At 40.9% G+C, this 12,109-nt stretch overlaps 1 protein-coding gene across 1 annotated transcript in view; it reads left to right on the top strand.

The window, feature by feature from the left end:
* FCHSD2 (FCH and double SH3 domains 2) overlaps positions 1–12,109 on the top strand; it is a 197,825-nt gene that overhangs the window by 154,155 nt on the left and 31,561 nt on the right. The window contains exons 11-12 of the mRNA XM_061629063.1: positions 6,053–6,169; positions 6,966–7,070. Coding sequence (XP_061485047.1) covers positions 6,053–6,169; positions 6,966–7,070 — 222 coding nt within the window. The remainder of the gene's footprint in view (positions 1–6,052; positions 6,170–6,965; positions 7,071–12,109) is intronic.

Below are 12,109 nucleotides of genomic sequence, written 5' to 3'. Positions count from 1 at the left end.
GAAAAACATAACTGTAGAGTGAGCCATTCTTCTCTCCTCACTTCTGTTTGGGTTTCACAAAACTCCTGGGAAGGTGGGTGAACAGATAAAAAAAAGAACAAAAATAGTCTTATTAACAAAGCTGGGTATTTGTATAAGGACATGAGTCACTTCATTCTGTGGGACCAACAGGGCTGTGAACACCCCATTTACAAAGCAGTGTGTGTTTCTGTGTTTGTGTGTGTATTTGCAGTCATCCTTAGAAAACCCAGGAGTCTGTAGTTATGTGCCAAGAGCCTTTCAAAGATGCTTCGCTTCTCCCCCACACACACACACACACCCCACCTCATCACTGGGAATGCTTTAACAAGAACCTTTCTTCTGCTTCTATTTAAACATCAGCACATTGCATGTGAGAAGTGCTAGATTCTAACACAGCTGCCTGTGATAGTTGGCTTGTCTACACAGAACAAGGAATTGTTGAGAGTCTTTGTACAAGCTTTCACACTGTGTGTGTTGCTGTTAACAGAAGAATACATTAGCCCACAGTGTCTTTAGAGGAATTTAAGTAAAAAGGATACAGTGAGTGTCCAACAACTAACGTAAATAAATAAATAAAGAAGCCATGATAAATTCAAACTGAAAATGAGAAAGAGGGAACCTGCAGGGCTGTCAATTCCACTGTGCCCTTTTAAAAGGCAGAGCTCTATGAACCATAAATCACGCATATTCTCTTGCTGTCAACAGTTGGATCATAATGTGGGTCTTGCAGTGGTAAATTGTAGAAGCCTCACATCAGGTCTGTCCAAATCAGTGACTGAGATGTTTTGTTGTACTTCATGTGTGGGAGCTGGGCTGCAATAAGAACTCGTTTCTTTTGTGCGTTTTGGGGGTTTTACAACGAGCAGCTAGTTGTTTTGTTTATTTATTAAACTTCTATCCCAACCTTCCTCCAGAACAGGGCTGTAAACAAAGGATAAAACACTAGAAGCACCTTGAAACATTTCAAACACAAAACATCTTAAAAACATTTTTAAAATAAAACATCTTAAAAACAAATTATAAAAAATCTTTTAAAACATTTTAAAAAGCAATTTTCATTTCATCATGTGACCTGTAGTGTAAAGCGTACTACCCCAACAACGGCTTACTACGAAAGTACTAGGCAACTTGTCTGTAGTTCTCTGAACTAATTGATTTGAGAATCAGCACATTAGTACTAAACTGGCTGATAGTTCTGTCAAAGTGGCCAAGCTGGCCTCTGTCTGAAGATGCTATTAATGATCGCATCTGGGATCCTAGAACAGCATGTCACATTAAGTGATAATGTTATGTTCCCAATTTAGAGTTCTACTTAAGTGTTCCAGGCACAACTTCTGGCTTCCCTCATCACTGAATCATCTCACTGTGTATTATGACCAAGCTCTGCCCATGTTGGTATCACTTCCTATGGCATGACACCCGCCTATTTCCACCCCCCTCCTTTTTGATAGACAGTTATTCCAGTGCCTCTTAGAAGTAACCTCCCCTTTTCATGTAGGGTTCATATGGCTAGATGGCTGTGCCATTTATGTAGGCGAGTGTTCCATTTTGCTTTAGAAGGTTGAAGGATTTTTCAGAGTACTTCACAGCTCTTTCACTGTAAACCAAGCAGGAAGTCTTGAGGCAGAAAGTGAACCTATAATTAGCTCAATTTTTTGGACTGTTGTTTGTCCTTTCTGGCCAGAATGCAGGAGGATTTGTTTTCCTCCTGGACTGAGTTGGAGTTGGAACAGAGATCCAGTAATAAATGTTGGCATCATCTCTGCAAATACACATCGCTGCTGGAATCCAGTGAGCAGGACTGGAACTTATATGAGCTTGTAGCCCACACACAAAACAGGACTTTTCAAGGGCTATTGGAATTTCTGTGTCAAACAGGCCACAACTGAACTGTGCCGTTTTTTTAAAGCAGAAAAAACTTGTTCCTAGCGAATAAGCTGGTGCATCCTACTAATAGTCCTGCTCCACAGAGGTTGTCCTAGAGCTGGAGATTTTTTTCTTTTAGTACACAGGATGTGTAAGTAGTTGGATGCTCAAGCAATAACGAATTGATACCTATTAATGAATTAGATTGAGATGCAATCGTAGAATATTCCGTAGTGAGAAATTTCAAACCACCAAAGAATCTTGTGGCACCTTTACAGACTAACAAATGTGTTGGTCGTTGCAGTGCCACAAGACTAACACACCTGTTAAGCTGCAACAGACTAACACAGCTACCCCTCTGGAAATATATTACCATCATTTGGCTGTATGTTATAGCCAGAATGGATTTTTCTCATTCCGCAATGTTAAATTGCAATTACCCCCCATGCCATTCTGCTGCTTCCCATAAGCTCATTTCAAAATAAAACCTTACAAAACCTATAGTCCTGAACCCAGAAATGCTTGCTTAACCACCCTGTAAATTTTCATGGCAATACCCCAGTCAGAGAGAATTGAGACTTCAAAGTGTAAAAAAAGAGAGAGAGAAAGACTCCTGTTGGATTTTTTCCTTAGTGTTATAATTTGTTGAAATTAATTAAAAATTAGCCATGTACACAGAGTGCTGTAATCCTATTATTGACCTTGCCCCATACTCTGACCTTCATCTCCTGCAGTTTAAAAGTAAAAAAAATACCTAGCTGATTTTTCACTTTAAATATGTTGGATTTACTTTGCAATTTTATTGAAGTTTCCTTTAGTAAATCATTTTCTTTTGCTTCTGTGAATATGTGAAGTACAGCAACACTTTGCAACACTAAAAAAAACCTCCAAAAACAATTGTGGAGTAATGGCACTGGCTGCAGTATAGTTCCAGTGGACTTGAGGAATGTCTCGGTTTCTAGATATGCTCTATGTTTTTAATTGACCATGCCCACCCTTCCTTAAGTGGAGTGGTTTAAGCATAGCAGGCTGAAAACATGCATGCTGGACAGGCCAAGTTCGTTTTTCCAACAGCTAGATTCATTTCATATTTTTATCAGTCTAATTTTACATCAAACTGCAGTTTCAGATTCAACTGTTAATGTACCCAAAATAGAAATGAAACATAATCTCCAGTATGAAACACAAAAGGCTGTCTTCACCATCATATGACATTGACCAATAAAAAGTCTTTGAAATTAATAAAAATAAATTTGACACAGAGTTCCAAGATGAATAATGAGAGAAATATAATTTTCTAGGTTAGATTCTCTGTAGAAACAGTAGTAACACAGGAAAGAAGCAAGTAAGAACACCAACATACATACAAAAATGTAATTCTCCATCTTTGGAGATGGCAAGTGTTGCCACCACTCACCATATGCTCAGAGGCACATGTTACCAAATTCTTCCAAGCTACACAGGAAGTGGATTGGACTGTGAGAGACTAACCCAAATGGTGTTTGCATTTTGACAAATTTGTAGGGCAGTCCAATATCTCAGAGAGGAGGTCAGGTCTCCTGCTTCCCTGGTGCATTCACTAGAGCTGCCCAATTTCCCTGCTTTTTAAAGTTTGATAGAAATACCTGTTGGCTATAGGTATGTTCTTAAACCACAAGGTGTTTTTGCCTGTTAGTGAATTTCAAATGTAAGCCACTTTTTGTTGTTGTTGCAATGACACTCAGAAGTGTCACACACATGAAAAAGCACATAAGACCATTAAGAATACATGGAACATTATAACATTTTAAAACTATGATTCATTGTTTAAGCAGGCGTTGGTATGTGTACCATCTGTAAGTACCAGGCCCTTGCAGGTGGGGTGTGAGGAAATCTGTTGGTTGTACAGAAATTTTCCTGAACAACGGTGGTTGTTGTACAGCAAAATGGAAGCAAATATGAGATGGTCAGTGTCTACCACCTTTTATCATAAGATTCCAGGGCAGTTTATAGAATTAAAATGTATAAAAGGTATGAGGGAACCTTTTTCACCCTGAGGGCTGCATTCCCTTCTGGGCAACCTTCTTAGGGCCACATACCAATAGTAGGGAGGACCAACAGCAAACGGGAGGGCATCAAATGTAAAATCTGGCTTTGTATAGTAGGCTCGTTTCAACACACCCGAACACATCCCTCTCTGTCCTCCATCCAGGCAACCAAGAAGCATAACCAGAATTCAAGGGCACATTCTAGCCAGGCAAACAAACTCATGACGGCTGGGGGCAGTGAGGAATGTAGCCTTGTGGGGAGCTCGGAGGGCCAGATACTAAGGCCCGGAGGGCCACATTTGACCCCTGGCCCTGAGGTCCCCCAACCCTGGTATAAAACATTTTTTAAAAAATCAATAGTAGAAGAACGAAAACAGCATCTGAAAGCAGCAGAGTGACCAAAACTACAATTCCGAAGATAGAAACGTGTGTACCAGGCAAGCCTCCCTGGCCAGGGGTTGGGGAGGAGAGACCCGCAAGTGGGGCACTATGACAATGGAAAATGCCTGCTCCCCATTTGCTTTCCTTTTTATTTCCTACTTCAGGGGCACCTTGAGGAGGGCATCATGAGATGACCTCAGTTGCTTAGGGGAAAGTTTGGGAACTTCCTGTAGAAGCTTTAAAGAAAAGGTTGGAGCCATTCATAAGTAGATGTAATCTGAAGAACTAGGTTCTGCCTTTGAGGGTCTTTGAAAGACAGAAAATAACACTATTCATAGGGAAGGAGGTAACAGCTGTGAAGTGTGTACACATCTTACACAGCAGTGGATCCCAAACTGCCCTCCCCCCCCCCACGGGCCAGCTGAAAATTGCTGAGGGTCTTGACAGACCATCTAATGATTATTTCTGCTTGTTGTAGCAATTGTAACGTGCTGAACTAGATGCTGTGTGACTTTTACTTGTATTTTTAATGCTTCTTTTCTTTCCTATATATTGTATTTCATTTCTTTACTTATTTATAAGAGTATTTCTATACCACCATATCATAAAATACCAGGGCAGCTGAATTCCATAACATTCAAATTGTAATACAACAAAATACAATATAAGAAATGAAAGACGCAATGAAAGTACAATTAAAAACCTGTATGAATATTTAATGTGATGGATGTTCTGGTTCCCATCTTCAACCACAAATGCACAGATATGCCATGGACCACCTTAATGAAGCTTGTGGACCATTGGTGGTCCACAGACCACAGTTTGGGAACCACTGTTCTAGAACACACTTTATGTATATTTGCACATGATAATCTGATGAAAGAGAAGGAAGAAGCCAGCAAACCATTGCAATGGAAAGGATTGCCTCCCCCCCCCCCAAACCTCTGGACTACTTATATGGTTACGCTGTTCTTTTTTTTGATTGAGGCCTTTTCATTTTCTGACATTCAGGAGGCCAGGGTCGAATGCATATCCCTTTGTCGTGCAACCCACCCAAAACCATAGGCTTTAATACTCATTTGCAAAACATGGTTGTCCCATCATAGGGCCAATTCCTGTGATGTGAGAACCATCCTGTAATGGTGCAGGTAAACCATTGCATGTGCTTGTCAGTTGCTGGTACTCATTGGGGTGGGAGTGGTGAACAGTATCTTGCTTTTGTCTTGGGGAAATGCATGGGCTAGTTTGGTAAGTGTTCAGGATCTTTGTGAAATCATACTTCATTTTGTCCTTGCATTCATCAACCTCTAGTAGCCTATGAAACAGATAATTTTGGGGAAATTCAGTGCAAAATAAAGTTTAAATCTTAGTTAAGTATTTTCACCCCAAAATTGCCTGTTTGCCTGAGGCATTTTATCTGATATACATTTGGTACTTGTGGTTCAGAAATCTCTTGCATTAAAGAGAATTCATCTTCACTACATAGCCACCTTTTTTTTTAAGCAATCTTGGTGTGATTTCATTTTTTCATATACCCCATGAAATAACTCATGAACAAATAGGAGGGCTTTTTCTGTGTTCAGAATTTGCTTGTTATGTCCAATTTCATATAACAAGAACCTGGGAAAAGCCCTTTTTAAAGTCATATGAGCGAGCTAATAACATTTGTACAGTGGCTGCATAACAAGGATGTCAACAGATGAAGAGACCAGACCCAGGAAATCCACTAATTCTTTTATTGTATGTGTGTGTTTCAGAGTAGACAACTGGAATCTGAAACTGGGACAACAGAAGAGCACAGTCTGAACAAGGAGGCCAGAAAATGGGCAACGCGTGTGGCGAGGGAGCACAAAAACATCATTCACAGTCAACGGGTGGGTTGAAAAAAAATAGAAAATTGATGGCTATTTATCTGTCCTGTTCGTCCAGCCACCTTGGGGGCAGGGGGAATTAAACCACTGCTATTCCACTTCAGAATTTCAGTCATTCCATTTCTGTGGCTAAAGGGAACTGCTTCATTGAGGGGCATTCCAGCCAATGTGACTTTGGTCTTGTTTGAGCTGGGAGGGCTCTCAGTTCTACAGTACAGTAGGGCCCCGCTTCTCAGCGTCCCGCTTTTCAGCGTTCTGCTAATAAGGTGCCAGTGGGGCGATCAGCTGGAGGGGGGGCTGGAGCTCCCCACACTCCAGCTGATCGTGCCAGAGGAGAGGAAGATCAGCTGTAGTGTGCTACAGCTGATCTCCTCTTCTGGCATGATCAGTCTCCCGCTCGAGCTGATCACGCCCGAGGAGGGGAAGATCTGATCTCTGGTGCGATCAGCGGGTTAGGTTCCAGACCCCCGCACTACAGCTGATCCACTTTTCGGCGGGTTTCGCTTTCCGGTGGGGGTCTGGAACCTAACCTGCTGTATGAGTGTGGCCCTACTGTATGTCAATCACCACTTTATTCTACAAGATGATTTAAATGGGATTTGTAATAAGGGACAGCAAAGAAGAGCAAGGAATTCCATTTCTCCTATAAATTAGGATAGTGGTTTGTCTGCCTGCTTTAGCCTGCGAACGAAGAGACCTCTGCACAAGGTTCGGAATAAAGCTTCAAATCCCTTCCAGGAAGAACAGTTCAATTAAAAACAACACCCAATATTTCCCCTCCCCTTCATATTTTTGGCAGACTCTTGAGGAATTAGAATGCCATGGGTCTGTGGTGTCTGAACAAAGCCGAGCAGAACTGGAACAGAAGATAGATGAAGCCAGAGAGAACATCCGCAAAGCTGAGGTGAGAGAAATAGAGTTCCTAGCATTATCTCTGACTAAGGGCAGTAGCTCAGGTTACGGCACCTTCTTCGTCAACTTTTACCAGTGTTACATTTTTGAGCAGTGGGAGCTACAGAGCAAGCTTTTTTTTGTTGTGCGTGACAGCTTAAAACATGCAAAAGGGTTCATAAAACCTGTTTTGGATTGATAAGATGTAGAACAAACATGAGGCTGTGAGAAGAGGAAATAGCTTTCTTTCTTTTTAACTAGGCAGTGCCGTGTCAAGGTTTATGGTCACTGATTCAAGAAACCTGTTGGCAACAACAGGAACAGATTCTGCCAGGTTTCTTGGCTGAATGAGCTGCATTAATTCAAGCAGTGGAGAAGGGGGTACATTCTAATTATGCTAGTACTATTAACTCCCATGTAGCTTTAACAATCCAACATATTGGGTGCAAATTGCCACTGGGAAGCAAAGGTTTAAGGAACTGGGAGAATATGATGTGTCTATAAATTCAGCTCCAGCTGTAGAAGCTTCCAGAATCAGGTTATCTCATTCTGCGTAATGTTTTCCCTGGGATGTTCTTGTCCTTTGATCACCCCTGTTACTCCACTACTTTTATCTTCAAATTATGCTAGCTGTGATAACTAAAGCGCATTGTACCTTTGTGGAGATTTACATGTAGATGAGGCACTGGTACCCTACACTGTTTTTTGTTCATTCTTGTGCGAATCTGGTGTGTTGCTTATGATCCAGTGCAAACTTACTGGTGGTTCTCCGAAAACGTTGATCTGCATATTGAGAGAATGCCATTGGCTGCATGTTCTCCCCCCCCCCCAATTTGAAAACTTGGAGACAGGAAGAAGATGCGAGCATTTGCCAAGGCTGACTCCTTATTTACAACCCACTGTTTACAAGGAATCAGTGTTGCATCTGCACCATCTCTGTCTGTCATCTTGTTCAGGCAATTTAAAAGGTGATTTCTCAGATCAAATATGTGATCCCTCAACAAGAGAATATTTATAGTACAATGTTTGCTACATTTGAGACAAACAAGTGATATTTTCTGCTCAGCTGTTCCCTAAGTCCTCTCTGCCTTTGTGTAAACTCCCACTCTCTTCCATCCTTCCACTCCAGTTTCAGAGACTTTGCTACCAAAGGATTTTCTGTTGTTAATTATTTGTGTAAACACTTTTATTGTCGTTTCTCACAATATCCACTGAATGTGCCAGTCTTGCCTCTGGAACTCATGAAAGGACACTAATGTTTACATAGGTCCTACATGCATAAAATCCAATGTGCATAAGCCCAAATGGTACAGTTATGGATGTATATAACCTCCATGAAAGGACTGCACAGTTTGTTGTTGATCACAAGCTGAATATGAGACAACGGTGTAATGTGGCTGCAAAAAAGGCAAATGCTATTTTAGGCTGCATTAACAGAAGTATAGTTTCCAAATTGCACAAAGTAGTAGTTCCCATCTTTTAGCACTGGTTTGGCCTCATCTTGAGTACTGCGTCCAATTCTGGACACCGCACTTTAAGAAGGATGCAGACAAACTGGAACAGGTTCAGAGGAGGGCAACAAGGATGATCAGGGGACTGGAAACAAAGCCCTATGAGGAGAGACTGAAAGAATTGGGCATGTTTAGCCTTGAGAAGAGAAGATTGAGGGGAGATATGATAGCATTCTTCAAATACTTGAATGGTTGTCACACAGAGGAGGGCCAGGATCTCTTCTCAATCGTCCCAGAGTGCTGGACACAGAATAATGGGCTAAAGTTACAGGAAGCCAGATTTCAACTGAACATCAGGAAAAACTTCCTAACTGTTGGGGTGGTACGACGATGGAACCAATGACCTAGGGATGTGGTAAGCTGTCCAACACTAAAGGCATTTTCAGAGGCAGCTGGACAGCCCCCTGTCGGGAATGCTTTGATTTGGATTCCTGCATTAAGCAGGGGGTTGGACTCGATAGCCTTGTAGGCCCCTTCCAACTCTACTATTCTGTGATTCTATGATTAGGCCTGTAGGCTTGTGTAAATATTACATCCATGTGTGGCAAGACAAGTATGTCTTGAGGGTGGGTGCATACCACACCCCATCCTTTCCTCTTCCCTGTGCTTACTACCTAAGTTTATCTGAATTAAGCCTTTATCTTTCCAGTAACAATCCTCTTTTGCAAACTGCTCCCTTGCCATGCTTCACGTGTGCTGTAATCTGCAAAATCATGCATCACGTTTATCTGTTTTGCATCTCAGTAGCATGGGCCTGTATTTTAGCCTCTCAGCGTTGGCATATTTTTGCTGCTATCTTTTCACCTTGGTGTTAAGTTTAGTGCAGTTTTCAGCACATAAGTAATGGTGAGAGAGTCTAAACTTAACCCTGTATGTTTGGGGGAGAAAATAAGGAAATCAATGAGAAAATGCTTTCACACTTTCAGTAAAGCAAGACACCTGCTGCTGTCACGTGCCTCAGTGTAGAAAATCTTTGCGTTGGGAGGAGAGGGTGAAAGTATCAAATGTGTTTTTTCCTCTCAATAGAATCATAGAATAGTAGAGTTGGAAGGGGCCTATAAGGCCATCAAGTCCAACCCCCTGCTCAATGCAGGAATCCAAATCAAATAATTCCTGACAGACCCTGCTGGATCAGACCAAAGAACCTAGTTCCACGTGCATCCAGAAAGTCCACAAGCAGGGCACAAAAGGTTTTACTGATGCCAGCATTAAAAATTGGTTGTAAACATCCATCACTCCTCCCTTTAATACTTTATTAGTTTTTATCTTCCATTATGTAGATCAGGGGTGGGGAACCTTTTTTCCAGCCCAAGGGCTGCATTCCCTTCTGATCAACCTTCTGAGGGCCACATGCTAGTCATGGGTGGAGCCAGAGCCAAAAGTGGGTGGGTAATTAACGTAATGTTTACTTTTGTACAGTTGACTTCTACATACACTCACACACCATCTCTCTCTTCCTCCAAACAAGCAAGAGGCATTATCAGAGTTCAGGGATATATGCCAGCCAGGTAAAAACAGAGCACAGGAGAGTGGGTGTGACCCGGAACAAGTTCTGAGGACCAGATATAATGGCCTGGAGGTTCCTCATCCTTGACATAGATGATGGTTTCTACAGCAGCCCTTTTTTGTTGCCAAACACTGTTTTGAATTTTGGCAATGTTGGCCTTCCATTTTAAAAAATTCAGCTTGCTGAATGCTTTCTTTGTTTTAATAAGTGGGTTTTCACTAAAGCTGTCTGGAGTTGCTTGCTAACTTGTGGTACAGGTAAATATTTGTACATGGAAATTGCTGGAAAAGTCCACTACTTGCAAAACGGAGCCTAGTTGCAGTTTTCAATATTATTATGCTTTTTTCTTTTTTTGGCCTAATGCCATTTTTCTGCATGAATCTGCTGAGACAAAAATAATGAACTATGCTACTTTTTGTAAACTATTTTGCTTCCCATAGTATAATATTTAGACGAATTCCGGTATAATAGAATAATATTTTCAGATGTTATTTTTCTGCTAGTAAATCACCTTTTAGGAATGTTGAACTGAATCTTGTTACCAATAAATTATATTCAGAGACGCACATACCTATAATTAGATGCCCAGTTTCATTGATACGATAATATTGTTGCTTTTATGAAAGCTGCGTTTAAAGCGTTCTGAACAGGTGTCTTGCTTTAAGTAGGTCAGAAGCACATGATCACCTATACACTGATACATGCTACTGATAAGTTGAGTATACTTTCTTTTACTCACAACTTTTATAGGCCATTTCCCCACATGCTAAAAGCAATTTACAGAGTGGAAAAATCATTTCCAATAGCAAAACAAATTATTTTAAGAACAAAAATGTATAACATGCAAAAAGAGTATGAAGATAACAGGGTCTGCCACCTTTGAACTCTGTAAATAATTTTTTAGTTTACACAGGATAAAAAGCCAACCAAAATAAGAACCTTTCCTAAAAATCAGAGATGTGCAGCATTGTGCCTCAAGGAAAATTATTGCACATCCTTGAGGGCCATCATTATGAAGGCCCTGCTTCAAAATTTCCAAAGAAATTAAATATTAAGCAGGACCTGATTTAATACATATAATTGGCAGGGAGGCTGAGATGACTAACCTGTGGCCTTCCAGATGTTGCAGGACTGCATCTCCCCATTATCCCTAACCATTGGTCATACTGGCTCAAGGTGATGGAAGCTGGAGTCCCAACAACATCTGGAGGGCACAGGTTAGCCATCCCTTCTCTAAAGATGTCAGTTCATCAGAAGAAACCATTTTTTTCTGACTGTGAAAAAGCCTTCATAACTCTACATCAGGAGTAGCCATTGTGGTGCCCTCCAGATGGTGTTTGGCTACAGATCCCATCAGCCCAGCCAACATGGCTAGTGGTCAGGAATGATAGTAGTCCAACAACATCTGGAAGGCACCATATCTGCTATCCCTACTCTGTCTTTTTTTCTTATGTTTTTTCTTAATCTGTTTTGATAGTGGGTTAACTTAAGCCCCTTTGATTTCAGTGGGTCTACACTAAGCATGACTAAACCCACTTACCTGGGAGTAAGCCTCATTGAAGTCAATAGTACTTACTTCTGAGTAGACTTGGTTAAGATTGAACTGTTAGTCTAGATCCAGCCCATAATATTTTTCACATAATTGCTAAGCAGCAGGGGAAAGTCACTGGAAAAAACTGAGGTCTAATAAACCAAAGTGACTTAGATTATCTAAGAGTGATTGATCTTTGCTTTGGGAAATGTTAGCCAGGTACATGTTTTGACACTAGTTCATCTTTCCATTTTCCTATCTCCAAAGTCTTCTCTTCAGAAAAATGTGTTTTTTTTAAATTGCTTTGCAAAGATTCTCAGTCAGAAGCTAAGATCAGCTTCAGATTAATTGACTTGGCTATTTTGATATTTCAGTGAATTCCAAAATATGACTGTTACCATTGCATGTGAATATTGATCTTCACCAAATTTGGATACTAAATTATAACATGGATGCAGAAATAACTAAACTAACATCACACACCGGATTATGGAATGACTGGC

This window comes from Rhineura floridana, chromosome 5, assembly GCF_030035675.1.
Source record: "Rhineura floridana isolate rRhiFlo1 chromosome 5, rRhiFlo1.hap2, whole genome shotgun sequence".
NCBI lineage: Eukaryota > Metazoa > Chordata > Lepidosauria > Squamata > Rhineuridae > Rhineura > Rhineura floridana.
Note: the sequence above shows the minus strand (reverse complement) of the source record. Positions and strands in the feature narration are given on the sequence as shown.